The 25,325-nt window shown below is 40.9% G+C and overlaps 1 protein-coding gene across 7 annotated transcripts in view; it reads left to right on the top strand.

The window, feature by feature from the left end:
• Window positions 1-25,325, top strand: part of DCLK1 (doublecortin like kinase 1) — a 244,361-nt gene that overhangs the window by 149,983 nt on the left and 69,053 nt on the right. For 3 of the 7 annotated variants that reach the window (XM_086481887.1, XM_086481888.1, XM_086481891.1), the window contains exon 4: window positions 18,013-18,129. In XM_086481887.1, coding sequence (XP_086338013.1) covers window positions 18,013-18,129 — 117 coding nt within the window. Of the gene's footprint in view, window positions 1-18,012; window positions 18,130-22,112; window positions 22,122-25,325 lie in introns of all 7 variants that reach the window. The other 4 variants (XM_086481890.1, XM_086481889.1, XM_086481894.1 and 1 more) reach the window with 2 other exon arrangements.

The raw sequence follows: 25,325 nt of genomic DNA, 5'->3' as shown, positions 1-25,325 counted from the left end.
GAAGTTTCTCATTTCTTTTGCTTTTAAAAGTACTATTTCTTTTTTGATTGGGCATGGATCCATTTTTTGTGTGTGTTTGGATCAGCCAGGTTCTGCACATTAATTTGGGGCCACAAAGTGAGAGGGGTTACAAAGACCTGTGTCCACAGCTGCGCCTCATACTGCTGCGAAAAGAGAAGTCAAAACTCCTCCTCTGTCAGAGACCCGGGGAGCAAGAGTGCTCATCAATGAGCTCAGCACAGACGAGCACTTTGGAGCCACGAAACAATCTCCTCCCCACATGGGAGTCTGCAGGAAAGGGTGGGAGGTTGACGGCTTTTTGGATCTGGCCCCATTTCATCTTAATCTGCTCTGGCTCCTGATCTTTTCAAAGTCTCCCCATTGTGCGTGTGATTTCTGCTAAACACGCAGAGAAATTTCTAAGATCAAGACCATATGATATAGCAAGATTAATCTACCCTTTGGCCTTCACCTCTCCCTCCCACTGGGGGAGAGGTTTGGTTCTGCTAATTTGTCATGTTCCTTTTTTTTTCTCCTGCCATCATTTTTTTTCCTCCTCATGGTTCACCTAAATTGGGGATTTTGGCCCAAACGCTCTCAGCATATAATGAAGATAAATAGAATTCTTCATGTCCACTATGTGAATTTTGAAGACATCATTGTTTATTTCACTCAGTTTTAATGTGAAGAATTTGTAACTCATTTGTAGAATATAAGTGTTTTTTCATTTTTATTATATATTGTGGCTGAGTGAATCCCTGTAGGTCTGTGAAGCAGATGTGTTAGTACAGCCGGTATAACAGCTTCATTCCTTCCCTCATCTTCTGCAATGCAGTCAAGTTTCAAATTGTTATGATATGCAGTAATTAAATATGAATAAATAAAATATCACCAGATAATGAAGCTGCAGTCCCCTCTATCGTGTTAAATCATTGATGAGGTGCCTGTGAGTGGGAACTGTGGCTGATGATGTCTTCTGCCTTGAAGTCTCTGATTAGTTTTGGGAACATTTGTGTAAATTTTTCCATCGTCTTTGCATCAATAGCCAGAAAAAAATGTTTCCCTTAATAAAATATATATGGATCATTATATTCTCCTGCCTCATCAATCCATGTCTTCTGACACCTGAATAATAACTGGAAATGGACCGATTTTGTGGATAACTATGTAATTCAACTGTGTTACCTTGTTAGGTATCAGTATGTAATTTGCAAGCTTGTTGGAATAAAGAGATAGATTTTTGGGAATAGATGCAGGGTACCGCTACTTATCTATTTCTGGTTTTAAAGCCATATTTACCTCGTAAAAATATTAATTTCAGAGAAGGAATGGAAGGAATAATTAACAAAATTAAAACCTTTGTTTGCTTTTGTGTGTTTCAAAATGGCCCAGATGTTAATCCAGGTATTTTAGATCCTACAGAACCTACTCTGCTGGAAATAAGGTATGAATTCAGTATTCATGCTCTTCTGAAAGCTCCTCCTGCCCCCATAATGGTTTCAAACTCATCTAAAACATTACTTCTCTATCTATATCTATAACTTTTTTATCTATAAATATATTCAATTTATAGTACTTAATTTCAGACTCTGCTGTTTGCCCTGTATTCCTCTCAGGGGTGAGAGGGCCATAGGATATCTAGTTTACAAGTTACGAGAAAGCTGTCATTTAGTTTCATCAGATGGGAATTTTGGGGGAATGGACTCTCTTCGAGCAGGAAGGCAGTTTATGCGTCAGGTTGGCTAGTTTAAAAGGTGCTGCTTGTTGGAAACAGTTCAGGGAGCTGCAATGCTACTGCTCTTCTTCAGCTGTTTCAGTTGGTTGCTTAAGATGTGTAGCTCAGTCCATCAAGCGTTCCTTGCTCCTGGCTTTAGACAATAACTGCTGTGGGAACCGCCCATTGTCCAGTCACAAACTATAGGGTGATTGGTTGAGACTGGACAATCAAAGTACTGAGAATTTGGTTTACCATGTTCTCTTGTGATTTATTGTTGCATTTGCCCTGGTTTATCTTTATAATACTTGTATATTTTTTATAATATTTCTTTATTCTTAGAATTACTTTTCCTTAAAGCAATGTGTCTGACACTCTGCTTTTATATGACTGATGAACTGCACCTTCTGTCATATAAAGATAGCATGGAATATAATAATTAGGAAAGAAATTGGACTGGGACTGATTATTCTTGTTCAGTACCATCACAGAACTCCTGTTTATACTAGAGATGCCCAAGTGAGATTTAAATAAACTGTCTCACACAGTCAAGCAGTCTGTTGCAGCAGCACAGAAGTTAACATATGCTAATTTACTTCTCCAAGCTCCATTTTTGTGTAGCTAGGTTGCTACCAGTGCTGAAGTCAAGGATGGTACCTCTAGAACTCTGCGCTGCAGTCACAAAGTAAACAAGCCTCATTAAAAATCTCCCATCTGTTCGTGGCATTTTTTCAGTGCAGGAAAACACACCTGATCTACATGACAGAGTTCTGGCATCTGGAATTACCTTTTATCTCCACAGGTTTGCATGCAGGCACGTGTAAATGTGGAGTAAGCAAACAAAGCCCAGCTTGTGGCACCTAAATAGAACCACATGCCGCAAACCTCAGCCAGCAACGCAGCTGCCAGCAACGCTTCAGCGTGCACACATCCCAGGAGCAATGTCAGCAGCTGCGAGCCCAACAACATTTCTGGCAGGGATGTTTTCCAGTTTAGGCCTGGCCATGCTTTACATCTCTTGCCCATCTGTTTGTTTTGCATTGTGTTACATCATCCCGATTGCAATATTTAAACTATAAAATCATCGGGGGATCATACAGAGGGGGAAGCTGCCTTGTGCAGGTTGCCTCAGGGAGAGCTTTCTATTCAAAGACGTTGGTGTCAGAGAAAGTGCAGAGGCTTTTTTGTGGGAGGAACAGACATGTGGGAAGCTGGGACTGACACTGACAAAACCACGGGGAGGTTAGAAACAAATTGGAAAGTTAAGGCAAGGATATCTTGTCTTCAATAGTTCTACATTTTGGTTGCAAAGTGGATTTATGATGTTCTTGAAGAGCTTCTCAGGTTCCAGATACTGGTAGAATGGAAATTAGGAATTCGAGGGACTGTATTTTATCATTGACATTGTTGGCTAATTCGCTATGTTGTGACTTTGAACAACATTGCTGTATAAGTGCTTACGTTTGTGAGAAAGAAGTCACATTTGAGTATGTTCTGTGAAGAAACATGCTTTTTAAGTTAACTTTTGGGTTCAGCTGTGTTTGGAATTATTGGGGTTTGTTTTTTGAAAATATTCTTGTAAAAAAAGCATATTGGAATGAATTTTCAACAGGAAATTAAGTGTCTTTTTGAGAATATTTATAGAAAATAAGTTAGTAAACATTGGCTTTGCATCAGGTCTTTACTGGTAGCTGTTTCTTATCTGTTCAGAAACAGCTTCTGAGTGTTGCATTCCTTCGATGACTAGGAATACTGCTACTTTTAAATATTGAATAATCCCAAACTTCTAAATGCATGGTTTAGGGAAGTAAGACTTTAAATAAAGAACATATCTGAGAAAATTGCGGGTGACTCACAAAGAATAATATGGTAGAACTTGTTAAATTAATTATTTTTTCATCTTTCATAGTCGCTACATGACTTCAACTCAAAAGCAGCCCAGTGTTTTCTCAACCCATATGACAGCCCTCTTCAAATACTTAATAGAATTTCATCTTTATTAAAAAAATTAGCAATGGATATGGTTCCACATCTGAATTTCCTTAAAATTAATGTAGGAGATACAGGACTAGAGATGTTTCTTGGTCACCACCTTGCAGAACAAAAAACTAAGTGGATCAAAGAATTAAAAAAAATGAGACGCCCCTACGAAACATTCTTGTCCCATGTGTTGTTAGGCTTAGTATACTTTGTCCATCATAGCGGTGGCTTTCGTTTCATAGAAGGTGGTCAACTCAGACTGGATCTATCTAATATCAGCTAAGTTTGTGCAACTCAGTAGTGAAATAATTTTACAAAAAAAGACTGTAGAAACAATGATCCACTGAAATGTTAGATAGTATCATAAACAGTAATAATAGTAATATCTGTAACTTTATAAGGTAGAGTGTAAAGCATTACTTCGGCCAGTAACCTAACTGAATGTGCATAAATACAGTCTTATTGATGCATAGTTAGCGCTTCTCCTGTCCCTCTTTGCCTACCCACTACTTGCTGATTATCACTTAAGCATCAGCTGCTTATTAAGCTGTGATCCTTGCTTCAAATGTTTACAGTCCAGACTGCTTCAGAAGATGGTGTGGGCTAACATGTTTTCAGATGGTTGACTTTTATTTTGGCTTTTTATGACAGCTTTTCTTGAACTGGGTAGCATATGTGAGTTTCTGATTTTGCTTTCTTTTTTATCTGGACGTGCCTATATATGGGCTCAAGACTGTGAGAGCTGTTTCTAGAGCGGATTGAGTTGTGGAAGATGTAGATACAGCCATGCCTCCTTGATAACTGTAGTATCACAAAATCAGTTTAGATCTGTCCAGTGAGAGTAAAAAAGTATGTAATCCATGAAGTTGATAAGAAATGTCTCCGCTCAGTATTAAGTTCCATCATATAGTTGGTTTGGAAGGTCCTGCTCTTTTGAGGTCCCTTCCACCCCTAACATTCTGTGATTCTGTGATCTTAATGGTACAAGAGAATATTAGCCAATAAGATGCTGAATTGTCTGTGAAGGAGAAAGTCTGCGGGTTTTGGGAGATATCAATTCTGCTAATGCCCTGCTGAGAGAAATTCAGTCTCGCTTTTGAAGACAAATAAAAGATTTATATCTCAATAGTCACCCCACTCAGGAAATTATAATGATTTTAATTCACCCATTAAGCAAGCACTTTTCCCTTGCTAAAATGTTCTTGGACTTTCAGTCGGTTTTCCATTAGAGTGCCTCTCTTCCTTTTACTTATCTTTCAGCTAAATCCAGACAGAAGTGCTGACGGTGGAAAAACTTTTGAGTACCTTCTATGAGTCATACTAGGAAGACTTAATCAAAAGAATCATAGAAGGGATCTGAGGGGTCCCAAGGGAGGCCTTGATATACCTAAATTGACTTTACAGGTTTCTGGCTAACCTATCTGTGAAGTTGTAAGTAGGGAAATTCAACAAGTCCGCCACATAATCTATTCCAGTACTTCGTTATCCTTGCAGTTAAAAACACATTTCCTCATGTCTGAATTAATCTACCTTTTAGAAACTTAAGATCACTCTTCTTTGTCCTATTTGTAATACAACTAATAGTAGGAATTTTTTTTTTTTTTTTTTTTTTTTTGGTCAGTCTATTAAGTATTGAAGGCTGCTGTTTTGTCTCATCACTTCTGTTCTGAACTAAAGATCCCATTTATATTAGTTATCCTTCATTGGTCATATTTCCCAGAGTTGTGATCTTTCTTGGTAGTCTCTCAACCCTCTGAAGGTAAAAGCCTTGTTTCTAAACGAGAAACACAAAAGTGGATTTGTTGTGTTAGCTAGCTCTGTAGCTCTGCAGCCCTGAGGAGAACAGAAAAATTAAGATGTCCTCCACAGCGTGGTCCTGGTCATACCAGCAGGATGGTGATTCCTTCTGCTGCAGTAGTTTACTTCAGATTCAGCATGTGACTCACTGCAAAACTTAATGTCCTTATTTACAGAGCTGCTGGTTAGCATTTACACAACTGACTGGCGTAGTGAGCTGGCTTCTACCTGTTTTCTGTTGCTTATTCTTTATTGTTTATAAGACTTTGGACTTGTTGAGTTCTATCTGTTTTTTCTGATGACTTCTCCAGTTTTCAGGATTCTTCTAGATACCATTTATGTTCTTCCACATTGCTTATGGCTTTACCTATGGTAGTGTCATCTCCAGGTTTAAAATGCATACTCAGCTTATTAATACAAATCTTGACTAATAACAGGCTCAGAAGCAAAACCCTGACAAGCTCCTCCGCTCATTCTCTCCCAGTTTGACAGTAAACCCATTGGTAACGACTGGTTTGGTTTTCCAATACCTGTCTTAAAAGCAGTTTCTGTAGATGGTATTTTCCTAAGTTGCGGCTTGGGTTTCAAAATCCTAATTAGAAAAGTTTATCATCTTTATTGGCCCAGCCCAGCCCCACCATTATCCTGTTACAGGAAGACTACTTTGACACAGTTTATTCTTGACAAAACTATTTATACTATTATATATAATTTTAGTATTTTCTAAACTTCCGATGGTTTGTTTCCATTGTTGTTTTATATTGTCACAGAATCACAGAATAGTTGAGGTTGGAAGGCACCTCTAGAGGTCATCTGGTCCAACCCTCCTGCTCAAGCAGGGCCATCAGGAGCCAGATGCCCAGGATTGTGTCTAGACGGCTTTTGAATATCTCCAAGGCTGGAAACTCCACCACCTATCTGGACAACCTGTGTCAGTACTTGATCAGTCACCCTCAGATTGAAAAAGTGTTCCCTGATGTTCAGACGGAACCTCCTGTGTTTCAGTTCATGCCCCTTGTCTCTTGTCTTGCCACAATTGAAAGGAAAGGAGCCTGACTCTGCCTTCTTTATGCCCTCCCTTTGGGTAGTTTTTTCCATAAGCTCAAGTTAGGCTGACTGTTTTGCAACTCCAGATTTTCTGATTTGTCCCGGTTTTAAAGATCAGTGCTTGCTTTGACTTTTTTCTAGCCTCTTGGATCTTTACTTGTCCTTCACAATTCTCAAAAAATACTGTGTGGTAGCTCAAAGATTGTCTCAGGTGTGTCCCTAAATATTCTTCGCATCTAGCTAATTTGAAAATGTTATTCAAGGACTCTGTCTAACCTGTTCTCTTCTTAGTGTGTCTTGTCTTCTAATCCTGCTGTTGCTAAAATTATCTGCCCGATTGCAGTTAGTCTTTTTAATGAAAACTGAAACAAACAAAAAAATTAAACAGTTGACTTCTTAGATTCATCTGGTTTTAATGGATAGTTTATATTTGTATACCTTTTTTTTTTTGTGCAAGACTGCTTGCTAATCTAACTAATTAGCTGTGTAAGTGCCACGGGAATTTGGATTGTGCTTAACTGTTGTGACTATAATCTTTATCCCACTATAGTGTATTTTGTTACTTTGAAGAAAAAAAAAGGCTTTTAAAACTTAATGCTGCACAATAATGTTGTTAGACTGATAAGTGCATTATAAATATGCAGATTTACTTGAGAAAAAGCATCAAAGCAAAAATAAGTAGGACATTCAGTTTAAATACATATTTTCTCCCTCACCACAAATGAGTTACACGGAAAAATCTGTAACTTCAGGAGACCTGGTTAAAATATGTTAAAAGTTAACTGTTTTGAGTGGATGTTTCTCAGTAATACCTTTAGCTGATGTTTTCCATGTGAAGCCAATGTTCTGCAAATGGGGATTTTTACTTTTCTAACTGTGGAGAGGACTTTAGCTTGTAAACTTCCAAAAGAGTCATTTGAAATAGAAGACAGTTGAAAACAAGTGATACTCTTCAGACAGCAAGTAGTAGTACCAAAACCCCAGAATCTGTTGAACTGAAATGTTGTCACTTCTCTTAGGCCAGAATAAAAAAAAATTATGATGGAATGCCTGTGTACTTGATGCTTAGGATGATGTTAATATTTACCATATGGATTGGATAGGAGGTCTGTTCATTCTCAAAGTAATGAACAAGATGATTTTTAATAGGTAATATGACAAATACAACCCCTTTGTGCTGAACAGGAAAGCAAGCTGTTGATCTTGCTGAACAGAAAAGTTAAGAACTAATGAATTTGCACCATGCTCTCATTTCATCTCCAATTGCATGAATAAAACAATGCCAAGAAAAATGCCATCCAAATTGTGCAGATAAGGTAAGGCACTTCAGTGATGAATTTTCCCCTGACTTCACCAGGGGTATTTGAAGGATATCTGCTGTTAGTGTATACACCAGTATACTCCAGTAAACAAGAGTGTACACAGTCAACAAGCTTTTAGCGCAGAAAGAAAGCCATGAGCAAAGGCAAGACACTTTTCTTTGTTTCATGAAGAGTAATGCTGAGGCCATAAATAAAAATAAGACAGTTGATTGCAGTTGTAATCAGTTGTGTCATCTTAACCATTTCCAGTTAAAAGTAACTCTGATATTTTGGTCAGTGCAGCTAGCGTGGTAAACCTGCGGAAGTAGAAGGGTTCTGAATACAGGGCAAACTAATAAACATTTATATATCAGGATTGGAACAGCTTGGGTGAAGTATATGGAGCAAACAGTGATAATTAAAATCTCTGGAAGTGAAGCAGGGTATGTGGCAAGACACACAAGCCATACATGTTAAAGATTACGTGTGTGCTAGCGGTGTGCTTTAGCTAATGACAAACAAAATTCCTATTTCAACTCGGTCTTCAAGTTTCTTAAAAATAATTTCTGATAATGAAATTTCAGTTTCAGAAATTAATATTTTACCATGTAAATTTGTTCACATGGATACAGTAGGAAATATTTCAGATTCATTTAGGTAAGCAGGTTTTGGAGAAGTCTTCTGATTTTGGCTGCTTACAAATGCAGTGTTGGAAAATAATTAGATAATGTGCCTTGTCAGAGAAGCTGTTGCAGTGATTAAAAATGTTTTCTAATTCCTTGTTATCACTGCTGTGGGGTGGAATTTTTCATGATGGCAGTTGCTTCTCTGTTGAAAAGTAAAATTTAACATCATGGTGTTTGTATATCCAAAATATTAACATGGAGGTTTGTGTGAAGTGATTCTGACAAAAAAGTTTGCACTAGGAGAAGACAGGAAAATAAAATCTACTCATACACAGTAAGATCATTAAATACAGCAAAACCCCTGTGTTACTCTGTATTGAGTAAAAGCCCATCCCCATCCAAAGATACTGCTTCTAATTAGTGTATGTTCACCAGTACTCAAAATCTATAATTTATATCTGGTCATTCATGGGTAAGATTCATCTTTTCTAACTTACAGGTTCCTAAGAGGACTGTAGAAGTACCATGGGGTGAATAGTTCATACATATGCATCATATTTTTAGCTATCTAGTACCAGATGAGTTCAATCCTCCCAACTGTCTTTAAGTTATGTAGACAGGAGCATGTTTGAAGATAATGTAGGAAATACTTGAAGCACCATTTTGATTATATATAAAATCTATTTACCTTTTTAGAAAAATTTTCTGGGTCATTTCACTGAATTTAGAAACAATTAAGGACTTCGAAAGTGATACGTTGGAGCAGACTGAGATATTGGTAATAAAACACGAATTCATTAATACCTTCCTTATTTCTAACTTACAAGGCATTTTTGGAGTCGTACATACATCTGAAAGCATTCTTAGTTTGGGTGAAGCTGTTCGTATTCCTAAGAGCTTGCAAGTTTCTTTTTTTATCGATTTGCAATAAGGCATGGATGGCTTTAACTGTTCGTGTTTTATTGTATGTAGCTTTTGCCTTGTCAGTGAATACTTATCTCAGCTCTAGAATTGGAGAATGATTTTTCACATGAAAGCAAATCTAACTTTTTCTATATTTTATACTCCAGTCAAAGCATGTTACTTGGAAGGAAAAAAAGAAAAAAAAGGAGATTTAGGTATTTGCTTCCACAAATATTCAGCACACAGTTGAAATAGACAGTATTCCTAATTATTATCATGAGTGCAGTACTGGCTACTGTTCAGAAATCAAATCAGAAGATAAGATGTCTCAAAAAACCATGCATTTACAGTGACAGATAGCTTAGTGCATAGGATAAAACATTATGATTTTGTATTCTATGCATACATCACTGTCAATCTGCATCAGGAACACGGTGAACAGGGAGACATACAGAACAAAATTGAAGTAGGCACAACCATGACGACAGAAGATTTGAAATTACTTAAACCTCTGTGAAACACCCTATATCCCTTTCATTTCTGGATACTGTACGATAGTTACCCTTTTGAACATGTTGTAATTACAAGTCATAGCTGACACTGATTCGTCAATAGGGTTGGGTGAATTGCGGTGTATGTCAATGCCACTAGACAGGATGGTACCGTTTCCCTTTTGCTGAAGAGAGTGAAACACAGTTCTGCAAACAGAGGATTACTGGTTTTAACTGAAGGCATGAATGCAACTGAAAAGCAAAATCTTATTAGGTGCATTAAGAATTAGCAACATGGAACAAATTACTCTTAACATTAAAAACTAAAATTGGTACTGCATTTGGGGTAATGATCTACTGATTGGCCTGAGGACATTGCTAGTGAGGCTAATGTCTTTAAGCAGTGGTAAGAGGTACCAGCCAAAGGCTTACAGTAAAGTGGCTTACCAACAACCACAGACATCCTTGATCCTCCCTTCTTGCTTATCGGTAGGACACAGCTGTTGCTGAAACCAAGGTAAATGTTCTCGTCTTAGAGAAACAGATTGGCAGGGATACCAAAAAAATAAAAATCTATCCCCTACACACAGACCTCAAAAAAAGTAGCAAAACACATCAGAGAGTGATATTTTAGCTTGAAAAGAACTCATGAAGGCCATACAGTCGGCTACAACATTCTGAGTAGCTGACAAGTAAGCCTTTTTCATCTCCTGGTAATTTAGATAACTTTTCGCAGTCTTCTCTAGAAGCACGTTGAATTTGTTCATTGTGTGACACATTTATTGCAGATTAGATACTCTCTGCTGCTTTTTGCTATTGTAAAATCTAATGAATATAGAAGCTAATGAAACATTTTGGAAATGAAACATCACAGGGCTGGAGACTGGAGGCGTTGTGATTCTGCATGTTAGCATCCCTTAATTACCTCATGCTTAGATTTTAGATTTTATCCATTTGACAACAGGAAGAATCAAGAGCTCACAAATAAATATGTTGGGGTTCCTCCTAGTTGTAACACTTCCTACTGCTCGTTGACACCACCTTGCAATCTCAGGAACTCTACGTTCCTTCTCTTGTCCCTGTAGTGTCTTAATGATGCCAAGTCGTAGCCTTGGGATATTGCCTCTTTGTTTCTCAGTCTTACTGTTGTTAATGTCCATTAAATGCCTCAGACCTCTGTGGTTATATTCCGTGCCATAAAGGGACTGCAGTGTTACATTGTCAGTCTCACTGCCGATAGTCTGTGCGTCTGTCTCCTACTTTGTAGTTCTGTTTGTAGTTATACAATAGAACATCTTATTGCAAGATGTTTTGGCTGGAAAAACATTCTTATTTATCTGGTATTCTGAGTTGGAAAGCGATAAAGCCTGTGATCAGATCTAAAAGTTGACCTTCTTTTGCTTCACGTTACCATGGGTATCATCATTTTGTTCCTTTAATCTTAGTCAGTCAATGGTGAGAGGAAGGACTGGGGCTTCGTGATACATTTCTTTCCTCACTGAACATACTATAGAAACACCTGGTGTTTCTTCTTGGCTGAGCGTGCGCACAGGAGTGAGAAAGGCGGTGTAACTCTCTTCTGTCAGGAGTTCAGATCTGTTTCTGAAGAAAAAGAATCAAAACAAGATTGGGGGAAAAAAATGCTCTTCTATTTCATGGCTTACCAAGGACCCAATGTATAGCTATCAGAATACTGTTGATGAGGAGAAAGTATGTATTTATTTCCTTACCAGTATAGATTATGTGTAGAAAATATGGTTTTAAAAAGCATGCATTTTTGGTTTGTTTTCCCTTCCTCTTTATGTACACAGTTCTACAGCAACAGGAAGATTATGGTAATGTCTTAGTGGAGACAAGCAGTGGTTGTGTGGTTACTGAGTGGGATCTTTGCCTACAGTAAAATTTTATTTTCCAAATTAAATGTGACAACAGAATTGCATACATAAACTGTTCATGGGAGCTAAAACCTATTTATAATAAGCCACATGGTTACATGCTACCCATAACTAGAAACCCTTTTAGACTCTAACTAGTCTTGCCACAGTCTTTGAAGACATGAGTTGGCTGACACTGGTGTGCACAGCACTGAGGGCTTGCCCACATGGTTCTACACAGGCCATACTGTAGCCCATGTAATTTATGAATAAACTTGTAAACCCATAGGAAACATGGAACTTGACAAAATTTAGCTTAGGGTTCATAGCGGTACTCCAGCAGGGAGAATATATGCTCATTTGAACTATGACCTTTTAAAACTTCACAAGCTGTGAATTGTTTTGGGAGGAAAAAGAAAATTGTGCCAAAGAAGTTAATAACTGACCTCAAAAAGGTTTGTACAAGTAGAAAAATAGGAGAAAAGAGACAATTTCTGTGACACAGACTAAAGAGAACTGAGATTTGCCCTGGCAGCAAAGACTGCTAACAGCATCCAGGGCTGTATGAACAGGAGCGGCCTCAGTAAAGACAGGGAGGTAATTAGTCTCCTCTACTCAGCAGATGTGAGGCCACTTCTGGAATACTGTGTCCAGTTTAAATTCCCCCAGTTCAAGGAAGACATCACTAAATTGGAGGCAGTTAGAGGAGGACTGTCATGATAGTGGGGAGCTGGAGCACTTGCCCTGTGAGGAGAGGTTGGTGGAGCTGGGCTTGTTCAGCCTGGAAAAGGAAATGGCTTCAGGGGGACCTGCCAGCAGCCCCTTGTGCCAATGTGGCCCCATCTGTTCTCCATCAAAATGATGGAGTCAGGCTCTTCACAGTGATGCATGGTAAGAGGATGAAGGGTGATAGGTATAAATTGAAACAAGAGGTTCAGACTGGATATAAAGAAAAGCATTTTCACTGTGATGGCAGTCAGGCATGGGAATGGGTTTGCCCAAGGAGGCTGGGAAGTGACCATCCTTGGGGATTTTCCAGAAACAACTGGACAAAGCCCCGAGAATCACAGAATCTCAGAATGGCTGAGGTTGGAAGGGACCTCGGGAGGTCATCTGGTCCAACTCCTCTGCTCAGGCAGGGTCACCTAAAGCCAGTTGTCAAGGACCATGTATCCAAGGATGGAGATTTCACAGCCTCTCTGAGCAACCAGTTCTAGCGCTCAGTCATGCTCACAGTAAAAATGTTCAGACAGAACTTGCTGTGTTTCAGTTTAAGCCCATTGCCTCTTGTCCTGTCACTGGACATTGCTGATAAGAGCCTGGCTCTGTCTTCTTTGCGCTCTCCCTTAAAGTATTTATATACGTTGATAAGATTCCCCCGTGAGTCTTCCCTTCTTTAGGCTGAACAGTCCCAGCTCCCCCAGTGTTTCCTCATAGGAGAGATGTTCCAATCCCTTCATCATCTTAATGACCCATTGCTGGACTCTCCCCAGTATCTCTATATCTCTCTTGTACTAGGGAGCCCGGAACTGGACACAGTACTCCAGGTATGGCCTTCCCAGTACTGAGTAGAGGGAAAGGATCACCTACTGGCAGCACTCCTCCTGATGCAACCCAGAATACTGTTTTCCTTCTTTGCAGCAAGAGTGCATTGCTAGCCCATGGTCCTCTTGTTGTCTACCAGGACCCCCAGGGCCCTTTCTGCCAAGCTCCTTTCTAGCTAGGCAGCCTCCAGCATATATCGGTTCATGGGGTTGTTCCTCTCCAGGTGCAGGACTTTGAAGTTCTCTCTGTTCAACTTCATGAGGTTCTTGTGAGCCTATTTCTCCAGCATGTTGAGGTCCCTCTGGGTAGCAGCACAACCCTCTGGAGAATCAGCCACTCCTCTCAGCTTTTTGTTATCAACAAACTTGCTGAAGGTGCACTGTGCCCCATCATCCAGATCATTAATGAAGATGTTGAGAAAGACTGGATCCCTAGGGTACATTACTAATTACTGGCCTCCAACTAGACTTCATGCTACTGTTCACCACACTCTGGGCCCAGCCACTCAGTTTTCAGTCTACCTTGCTGTCTTCTCATCAAGCCCGTACATCAACAGCTTGTCTATGAGGATTTTATGGGAGATAGTGTTGAAACCCTCACTGAAGTCTAGATGTACAATATCCGCTGCTGTCCCCTTGTCTACCTAGCCAGTCATTTCATTTCAGGAAACCTTGACGTCCCCAGTGGGTCCTTCCTTTTTTTTGTGAGTGTGAGCAGAGCATCTCTCCTCACTGGTTCCTCTGTCACTTGGATCAGGAAGTTGTCATTGATGCTTTCCAGGATCCTCCTGCACTGTTTCTGTCCTGCTGTGTTGTTCCTCAGTTTGGTTGAAGTGTCTCCCAAGTGGACCAGGACTGTGAACATGAGGCTACTTCAAGCGTTGACCAGGAAATCGGACTAGAGAACTTCTCATGTCCAACCTGGATTATCCTATGATCCTGTAATGGTTGTTCATTTCTCAAATTATCATAAGAACGTATGATCATCTGTCTTTCTCCTTCAGTGGGGAGAGATTTAATGTTGAGCTGGCTGCAAGAGGTGGCTTCGTCATAGGATAATATACCACTAGTATAGGGTTACTCAAATAACAGGTCATGGTCTATACATAACCCATCAGGACAATTTGCAGACCACTCCTAACATCACCCTTTCTAAGGACACTGTCAGTAGTAAGAGGTGGTCAAATGCCCTAGTGGGTGCAGCCAGCTGCCAGCCTCTCTCTTTCCCAGAAATAGTACCACCCCTCTGTAGCACGTGAGCAGGAGTACTTGCTGGGAGGGAAGGAAGATGGTGACAAGATGCTGTTAGCTTCTGTGGTTCAGGTCACCCACACCATTCTTGCCCATGTGTAACAAAACCCTAGATGAAGAAGAATAACTTTTTATTAATTATTTTCATTTCATTTGTGAATGGATTGGATGAAAATTATATAAGGGCTCCCTTGAGTATTGTTCTTCACAGCATTGTATTAGCAGGATGGAAAGATAACCTGGATGTGCGTTTACTTGCCTTTTCTTTCCTTTTGTACCACTATCCACCTGGTCCTTTCCAATACTGTGAGAGGAAATACTGCTTGTAATAAGATGAGAGTTAAGCTTTAGTGCATAGCATGAATTGCAAGACAGGGATGGAGGGATGTAGATGATTGGTAATTTACGTGTGTGAAACAGGAAAGCTTTTTAGATAGTAAAATAGAGAAAGTAGCTCACTGTTTTCTTAGAATCATAGAATCATTAGGTTGGAAGAAACCTCTAAGATCACCAAGTCCAACCGTCAACCCAACACCAGCATGCCCACTAAACCATTTCTCGAAGCACTACATCAACATGTTTTTTGAACACCTTCAGGGATGGTGGCTGTACCACTTCCCTGGGCAGCTTGTCCCAATGTTTGACCACTCTTTCAGTAAAGTAATTTTTCCTAATGTCCGATCTAAACCTCCCCTGGTGCAACTTGAGGCCATTTCCTCCTGTCCTAATGCTAGTTACTTGGGAGTAGAGACCAACCCCCACCTCACTACAACCTCCTTTCAAGTAGTTGTAGAGAGCGATAAGGTCTCCCCTCAGCCTCCTCTTCTCCAAGCTAAACAACCCCAGTTCCCTCAGCCGCTCCTCATAAGACCTGTTCTCCAGGCCCTTCACCAGCTTCGTTGCCCTTCTCTGGACGCACTCCAGCACCTCAGTGTCTTTCTTGGAGTGGGAGGCCCAAAACTGCACCCACCATTCGAGGGGCGGCCTCACCAGTGCCCAGTCCAGGGGCACGATCACCTCCCCACTCCTGCTGGCCACACTATTGCTGATACCAGCCAGGATGCTGTTGGCCTTCTTGGCCACCTGGGCACACTGCCGGCTCATGTTCAGCCAGCTGTCGACCAGCACCCCCAGGTCCTTTTCTGCCGGGCAGCTTTCCAGCCACTCCTCCCCAAGCCTGTAGTGCTGCGTGGGGTTGTGGTGACTCAAGTGCAGGACCTGGCCCTTGGCCTTGTTGAACCTCATACGATTGACCTCGGTCCATTGATCCAGCCTATCCAAGTCCCTCTGCAGAGCCTTCCTACCCTCAAGCAGATCAACACTCCCACCCAATTTAGTGTCATCTGCAAACTTACTCAATAAGCACTCGATCCCCTCATACAGATCATTGATAAAGATGTTAAACAAGACTGGTCCCAAAACTGATCCCTAGGACACACCGCTTGTGACCGGCCGCCAGCTGTGTTTAAGGGTTCAACTCTGTTTACCACAACTCCTGGTGCTCTGTTGTCCAGACAGTTTTTTACCCAGCTTAGAGTGCACCTGTCTAAGCCATGAGCCACCAGCTTTCCTGGGAGAATGCTGAGGGAGATGGTGTCAAAGGCTTTACTGAAGTCCTTCTTTTTACTTTACTTCATGGAAGCTTAAATTCTTCTACTAAGCGAATGACTACATTCTAATGGTTTTAACTCGATTGGGTCATTCTACTTTAGTCTTGTTGTTTGTTGACCATTAGAATATTCAGTTCCATTCCCAACTGATTCCTGTGAATGGGGCCCACATTGGAATTATGTTGCCGTTTTACAAGATTAAACAAGTTGGCTGTTAGGTGTTTGGATGTTTTAAATCTTTGTTTACAGAAAAGGTAAAGAACTTGTTTACACTCGACATGTATAGATGGTTTCTGGAGCAGCTGTTTATGCCAGTACATCAATGTAAGGTTCCTGCTGTAATTACGTAGTGGAATCTAATTGAAAGCTTTCATTTGATTCCTCCTGTTTTCAATTGATAATTTCCTCTTACAACAGAGTGAATGTTTTTCTCTGTTTCCACTCATCATTCAGTATAAAATGAGAGTAGTCATCAATGAATCACATAAAATGTCAACAGAAAGAAATTATCTACTATTGGGCATTAGGAAGGTGGGAGAGTTTGGGAAGAAAAGCTTTGCTGGGAAAACCAGGGCATTTCTCTGGTCCTCTCAGCTGTGCTGGCTGTTCCCTCAGTAATGCATCGGTTCTTGCATCTATTTCCTTCAACAGCTTGATGAAAGACAAACATTTAGGGCAGCCAAGAGAAATACATTTCATGACATCATTCTCTGGTGGATATGTTTAAGTTAATTAGTTATGCTCAATTTTATTTCTTTGTTCTCTAATCTGTCTAAACTATGTTACAGGCTCCACCGATCATCTGTGAAGACTAAATAATGTGCAGGCTTGTACATGGTATTTTCTGACTAGGGAGAAAAAATTCTTGTTTATTTCTCTTAACCTTAACCCTGGGAAGAAAATGGGCCACAGGTCTGATACAGAACTAAATGTTTACTGATGTATTTTTAAACAAGTGAAGTGTACTGACATCGTCAGGTGAAGACAGTGTAAACATTCCTGCAGACTTCTAATTGTATGTTGGCTAAGAAGTGGAAATCTTTTTTTTTCCCCCAACTGTATAATGTCTGGTGATTAATTTAGTATCCAATACGAGTGCAAGACATCAGCGTTATGCACACTAAGTTCTTTCATCCTCAGGCCAAGAACCATTTTGCAGGCGTAATGCAAGAATGCCCACAGAGCTGTGTGGGTGTATATAAACTCTAACCTGAACATCTTGCAGTGTTCTCAAGTGGGAGGGTAATTTCGCCTCTTCATTGATTTTACTGATGTCTCTTATGAGCAAGTAGTGCCGTTTCCTTCAACCTGTGATGAATTGCGTGTCCTATACAATGTGGGCTGTTGCTCACCAGAGGATTAAGCAGGAGCAATAAACCTGCTTCACTTTCTTCAAAGCTTTGATGAGTGACAGACACCTGCGTCACCTTGTACAGTCTTAACATTTTGATATATAAAACCAGCCTTCTGGTTCTTCTAGAGGAGACTGCCTAGGTTGACAAAAATGCTTACATTGCATTTGGATCGTTTACAAAAAAAACCCCACCAGTGCATTACTTGTGCTGAAATCTTCAAAAGCAAATAAATTTTATGTGTAGTCTCGGCACTATTAAATTAAGCTGTCCTAAGTACCTGCAGTAACCTGGTATCTAAAAGTCTGGATTACTGCAGCAGTTCTTTGTCTGGGGTGTGGTACATACTGTACTTGGATTTTAATGGAGCCATTTATACAGATTTTATATTTTCCCATAAAACTCCTCAGGATGAATGAAAACAAGCGTGGGCTAAATGTTTATGCTTTTCAGTGCCCTTTCTATTACAGAATCTTGCTAGCTTTCTTAATTGCTAACTTATGCAGTTTCTTTGTCTTTTAGAATGTCGGGTGGTGAAATCCACTTCCTATACCAAAATAGCTTCGACTTCACGTAGGAGCACCACCAAGAGCCCAGGCCCATCCCGACGCAGCAAGTCTCCTGCTTCTACTAGCTCAGGTAAAGCACACAGTAAATCTTTCTTAACAACAGTGACCAATCTATTTCAATACAATTGACAATGTGCTTAAAATTCCACATTTCTGTGGAAAAACGTTGTACGTATGAAACAGTTGATAGTAAAAATTCATTTATTTTCTCAGTTGCATCTGAGATGAAGCATCTTCCCAATACAAAATAATTCTCAAGTGGTTTATAAATCATAGTCTGGCATTACCATGGTTCAATTTACTTTATTTTCCATTCATGATTTTGCTGCCAATACCTGAAGACTGACAAAAGGAGGTATTTTGTACTAGGAACTGAATAAGCAGTTCATGCAGAAAGTAGTCCAAGTTACACAGCATAGGATCTGTGTCTGCAAAAGGTTGATTTCACAATCTTTTTTTTTGTATTTTGTTTCTGTGGGAGTTAAGAGGCAGCAGTGTGGAAAGGATAGGTTAAAGACAATGAGGATATTGAGGAAAGGGGAGCAGGTCAGAGAAAGAATTCAATTACAGATGTGAATGTAAGGTGCAAAGATAGCTGAGGAAGAAAGAAGTCAGAGTTGACCTAACAAGCCAGTGGTGCAGGCTGGAGAAGAAACAGCAGAAAGCTTTAAGAAGTTCTGTCTGAAGGGCCTTGCTTTGGATGCCTTTGCAGCTGCTCTGACTAAACAGTCTATGACTAGTTCCCCCCTGCAGCTTTTCCCCAAGCAAAACAAATCAATAAACAAAAAATGTGCATTAGATAGTTTGCCACTATTGGTGCCTGAAGGTAAAAATAATACTTGGTGTGGGCCAGTTGAGTAGACCTAATCCAGCATTTACAGCATTGCTTGTGAATAGGGATTTTCCAAGAGGCAAACATCAGAGCTGTCTGAAAGCCCTATGTCTTCTGCCAACAGGGAAGCAAATGTGATACTGGGACTTGCATCCAGCACCTTAAGATCTTTATGGGGAGTTAGTGATCAGAATGGCCCAGGTGCTCCTTGCTGGTACCCCCCTAGAGATGGGGCATGGACCATCTGGAACCATATTTTTCACAAGAAGGTTAAGTGGAAAAGAAAAGTATCCTTGCTCAGGGAAGGAGAGTGTGGGAGAGACGCAATGAGAGACAGAAGCATAGATATGGGTAGCAGGGCTGGGAGGTAACGTGCCTCCTACACATCCTAAGAACAGCTGAAACGGAGAAGCCTAAAAAGACATAATGGGAAGAAGTTATCAATTTTGAGGGACAAGCCCAGAGCAGCTCTTTCTTATACATATATTAAGTAGCTTTCTTTGTAGCTAGGTGGAACAGTTAAATTTAACATTAGCAAGGGAGGCCCTGTTTGATGTACTAATGTTATGGACTCTTTCTGTTTTTTTTTCTAATGGACACTGAACTGTATATATTCCTTTCAATGTGGAATAACTGTCCTGCTATGTGTAGCAAATGTTTCTGCCATGGGACTGGCAACATTTTTGCCATATTGACTATGTGATACCTTGTTAGTTTTGGTCCTGAGAGAAATAGTACTGTTTTTACTTAAACGTGCAGGAGAAGTCTAGGTGAGTAAATCTTAATTTCCTGCAGTTCAGTTTTACAAGGGTCTGAGCAGAATTCCATGGCATGTTCAATCCCTGCAAAAGATCAAGAGGTTGTTTTACAGCTTGTGAAAAAAAGGTATGTTTTCATTATGCCACAATAATAATTAATACATCATTAAATTTATAACAAGAAAAGAAACAGCGTAGTGGAAATACTAAAAATGTAAGCCAATTTGGATCATTCTGTGCTGATGACAGATTAACCCATCTTTAAAATATTTTATGTAAAACCAGTAAATTTTCAGGAAATAGGCACATACAAGCTTAAAAAGGTGGTCCATGACCTTGCCTATTTGACATAATCATTTGGACACTGTAATTGAGATTTTCTTAGAAAAAGACGTCAGACAAAGCCCTACAGGAATATATAGGATGCTGAAAGAATGGTCTGTCAGCCAGTAGGAGCCAGGGCGAAGAACTGGCTGAATGTCAGGGCCCAAAGGGTTGTAGCGAATGGGGCTACATCTGGCTGGTGACTGGTCACCAGTGGTGTTCCTCGGGATTCAGTTATAGGACCAGTTCTGTTCGGTATATTTATCAATGATCTGGATGCAGGAGTTGAATGCACCATTAGCAAGTTTGCTGATGATACCAAACTGGGAGGTGCTGTGGACTCTTTCAAGGGACAAGAGGCCTTGCAGAAGGATCTAGATAGATTGGAGCATTGGACAGTCATTAATTGCATGAAATTTAGCAGGAACAAATGCTGGATTCTGCACCTGGGACAGAGTAACACCAGGCACAAGTATAAATTGGAGAGGAGTGGCTAGAGAGCAGCCCTGCAGAAAGGGATCTGGGGGTGCTGGCTGACAGCAGGCTCAACAGGAGTCAGCGGTGTGCCCTGGCAGCCAAGAGGGCAAACTGCATCTAGGGTGCATCAAACACAGTATAACCAGTCTGTCAAAAGGGGTGATTATCCCACTGTATTCAGTGTTGGTGTGGCCACACCCTGAGTGCTGTGTGCAGTTCTAGGCCCCACAATTTAAGAAGGAAGATAAGGTACTCGAATGCGTCCAGGGAAGGGCAACAAGGCTGGAAGGACTTTGGGTTTGTCTAGTGTGGAGAAAAGGAGGCTGAGAGGCAATGTCATTGCTCTCTATGGCTTCCTGAGGAGGGGAAGTGGAGAGGGAGGTGCTGATCTCTTCTCCCTGGTATCCAGTGACAGGATGCATGGGAATGGTTCAAAGCTGCATCAGGGGAGGTTCAGACTTGACGTTAGAAAGCATTTCTTTACCTAGAGTGTGGTCAAACACCGTGTGGTGGGTTGTCCCTGGATGGATATCTGCCAGGTGCCAACCAAAGCTGCTCTATCACTCCCCTCCTCAGCTGGACAGGGGAGAGAAAATATAAGAAAAGGCTAGTGGGTCGAGATGATGACAGGGGAGATCACTTACCAATTACTGTCATGGGCAAAACAGACTCGACTTGAGGAAAATTAAGCTAATTTATTGCAAATCAAATCAGAGTAGGGTAATGAGAAAGTAAAATCTTAAAAACACCTTCCCTTCACCCCTTCCTTCTTCCCGGGCTTAACTTTATTCCCAATTTCTCTACCTCCTCCCCCTGAGTCCCGTAGGGGAACAGGGAATGGGGGCTGCAGTTGGTTCATCATACATTATTTCTGCTATTCCTTCCTCCTCAGGGGGAGGACTCCTCATACTCCTCCCCTGCTCCAGTGTGGGGGCCCTCCCATGGGGGACAGTCCTCCATGAACTTTTCCAACATGGGTCCTTCCCATGGGCTGCAGTTCTTCGTGAGCTGCTCCAGCGTGGATCCCTTCCACAGAGTGCAGTCCCTCCGGAACAGACTGCTCCAGCATGGGTCCCCCACGGGGTCATGAGTCCTGCCAGCAAACCTTCTCCACTGTGGGCTCCTGTCTCCATGGGTCCACAGGTCCTGCCAGGAGCCTGCTCCAGCACGTGCTTCCCATGGGGTCACAGCCTTCTTTGGGCACATCCACTTGCTCTGGTGCGGGGTTCTCCATAGGCTGCAGGTGGATATCTGCTCCACCATCAACCTCCATGGGCTGCAGGGGCACAGCCTGCCTCACCATGGTCTTCACCATAGGCTGCAGGGGAATCTCTGCTCTGGCACCTGGAGCACCTCCTTCCCCTCCTTCTTCACTGACCTTGGTGTCTGCAGAGTTGTTGCTCTCACGTATTCTCACTCCTCTCTTGGGCTTAAGTTGCACAGGGCTTTTTTCCCCTTTTAAAATATGTTGCCACAGAGGCGCTACCACCATCACTGGCTGACTCAGCCTTGGCGGCAGGTTCGTCTTGGAGCCGGCTGGCATTGGCTCTGTTGGACATAGGGGAAGCTTTTAGCAGCTTCTCACAGAAGCCACTCCTGTAGCCCTCCTGCTACCAAAAGCTTGCCATGCAAACACAGTACACACTGGAACAGGCTTCCTAGAGAGAGATGGTCGATGCCCGCAGCTTGTCAGTGTTTAAGAGGCATTTGGACAATGCCCTTAACAACATGTTTTAACTTTTGATCAGCCCTGAATAGATCAGGCAGTTGGACTAGGTGGTCATTATCAGCTTCCATCTATTCTATTCTATTCTATTCTATTCTATTCTATTCTATTCTATTCTATTCTATTCTATTCTATTCTATTCTATTCTATTCTATTCTAAACTTGTTACAGCTTAAAAAGCATAAACAATTGAAAACGTTTCTATAGAAGTTAATTTTAGTGGGGACAATGGATCTGATCTGGCTGTCTGTACCTCTTGTGTTTGCTTTCTGCGAATACTGAAGTCAAATTGTGTGAATGTTACAGGAAGCCTATTTCTAACCTTACATAGAATCACAGAATCGTAGAATGATTTGGGTTGGAAGGGACCTCAAAGATAGTCTAGTTCCAGCTCCCCTGCTATGGCAGGGACACCTTCCACTAGACCAGGGTGCTCAAGGCTCCATCTAACCAGGTCTTGAACACTGCAAGGGATGGAGCATCAAAAACTTTCTTAGGCAACCTGTTCCAGTGTCTCACCATCCTCAGGGTAAAGAACTTCTTCCTAAGTCTAAACTTGCCCTCTCCCAGCTTCCAACCATTACCCTTCGTCCTGTCACTGCAGGCCCTTGTAAAAAGTCCCTCCTCACCTTTCCTGTAGGCCCCCTTCAGGTACTGGAAGGCCACTGTAAGGTCTCCCTGGAGCCTTCTCTTTTCCAGGCTGAACAACCCAACTCTCTCAGCCTGTCCATGTAAGAAAGGTGTTCCAACCCTCTGACCATCTTGGTAGCCCTCCTCTGGACTCGCTTCAACAGCTCCATGTCTTTCTTGTTTTGGGGGCTCCAGAGCTGGTGTATTTATGACAATATACGTGAGTATTTACGTCAATATAACTGTCACAAAGGAAAGCAATATATTATTAAGTGGGCACTTGCCCTCAAGAATTGTTTTTAGATCACATAAAACTAAAAACAATCAATGAATAGATTTTAAAAATATGCGCTTTGATATTAGACACTGCATTAAAAACCAACAGTGGAAAGAAGAAAAAAGTCCTAGATGTTGTTAGATAAAAAACAATGTTCTCCCATGAAATACAGACAATATGTACAGATTTCACTATTCTGCCATCCAGTAGGCCTAAAAATACTGCCTATTTGTTGGAATTATGTACCCGTGACAGCAGCAGAATAGAGAAATTACCATCTAGTGCACATATGAGCAGATAATTCTTTCCATGTTGTCTACATTAAACATTTTGGTACTACAGAGTCTCTTAAATGACTAGTGAATAACTGGAAGTTATGTTTTTGTTGTCATGTTGTTACTGCTAACTGTATTTTTTTTTACTCTGTGCTTTTAAACTGCTTTCAGTTCATCTATAAAGTACTGTTAGGGATTTTTCTTTCATTAGGGATAAATATAAAAAATGCTAAAGAAAACAGTAGATTTTTTGCTTAGATCAAAGCAAATACATATACATTCCAAAAATGAAAAGGTGTATCAATTTGTGAAGAGTTGTATCATAAAAGGAAGTTGAGAAAAGCAGGGATAAAGGGCAGGTAGAAAGCATTGTTCCTAGTGCACCCTTGAGAAAAAGCTAAGTGAGCTGTATGGAGAAGAGTGTATTGCTAATTAGATGATTCCTCTTGTTTGATTCTTGCTGCGTTTTTGAAAAGTCGACGCATCCTTGCTACGCAGCAAGCACCTGCCTCGGTCATCACACCCATATCAAGATAATACACATGGATAACTACATGAACCAAAAAAGGAAAGTTTCATAGACAAAGACTTTGTTAAAAAAATGTAAAAATCTCGAAGCTGGGTAGCAAAACTGATAAAATCCTAAAATGAAGGCATATCCTTGAGTTACCCTTAATTCTCTCCTGTATTCATCTATAGTATGGTATAGTCTTTAATGTAGGTATTTAGCATTATTTTTCTTCTCATCCAGCACAGGATAGCCGATCAGGATTCGTCATTTTTAGACTTAATGAAGGTACAGTCTTTGGGTCATTTCCCCATTGTTAGAGGAAGGGACGTGTAAATGAGGCTAGGACATACAGACAGTCTGCTTTTCTTTAAGCACTTAAATACTAGCCTCAACAACTGTTTCCCTTCTTTGACACAGAATTTCAAGTCGAAAGTGAATTAAGCCAAACTTTGCCTTGAACTAAATGTTTACAAATGCAGTGAAGTCCATGAATCCCTTGTTCTGAGCAAATAGTGGTATGGGGTGATATACTTTCCCAAATTTGTCCCAATAGCTTCTGAAGTTGCTTACAGAAATAAAATTCTTATTTTCAGGGAGTTGGTTGCTTTGTTGGTTTTCTTTAATGTCTGTGTCTCATTTTTGCATTCTCTTAAGTTTGGAGCAATACCATTTTACCACAGTCAGTGCTTTGAAGATAAATTCAGTAATGTTAACAAATTATTTTTTGAGAAAATTCTGCTTGAAGGCCCTCACCCCTAATGTGTAGAGCTTTCTGTTTCAGTCTCACTTTGTTGTGGTGGCCCCTAAGTGTGTGTGGGAGCAGGCAAAGGATCCTGAGTGTCCCCTCTCCTTGGCGAGCCCCCAGCAACTGCTCCAGAGAACGATTTCTTTCATTGTCTCATCTGGTACTGGGGGCAAAGGACTCTTAGTGACATTCCCAAGGGCCTTAGATAACTTTCCCCCTTTGGAGGTGCCTTTCTCCCTCCATTACCTGTAAAGGCAACATGCTTGGCGAGCCTGAAAGCCCCATACAGAGCCTGCCATAACAACACTGCTGGGCTTTGGAGGTACATGGCCATGGGAGTACCAGCATGGAAATAAAGGATCAAAAATACTATCCCATAGGCTCTGGGACACACTGCCACAGCATATATAACTTGGGGAAGCTGGCTGGGGGGAGGAGGGATCACGGCTCATGGGATGAGCATCGAGTTCAGAATGGTGAGCAATTGCATTGTGTGTCACTAGCTTTATACATCCTTTTATATTCTTATTCTTATATTCTTATTTATTCTTATATGTTCTTATTTTCTTAATCAGTCTATGGTGACCAGTGTCAAATGGCATTACTTAGGGGCCAGTATTGGGTCAAGCACTGTTTAACATCTTTCTTAACAACACGGACAGCAAATTTGCTGACGACACCAAGCTGTGTGGTGTGGTCGACACACCAGAG

The sequence above is a fragment of the Leptosomus discolor genome, chromosome 1, assembly GCF_034619465.1.
Source record: "Leptosomus discolor isolate bLepDis1 chromosome 1, bLepDis1.hap2, whole genome shotgun sequence".
NCBI lineage: Eukaryota > Metazoa > Chordata > Aves > Leptosomiformes > Leptosomidae > Leptosomus > Leptosomus discolor.
This window is presented reverse-complemented; position numbering and strand designations above follow the sequence as displayed.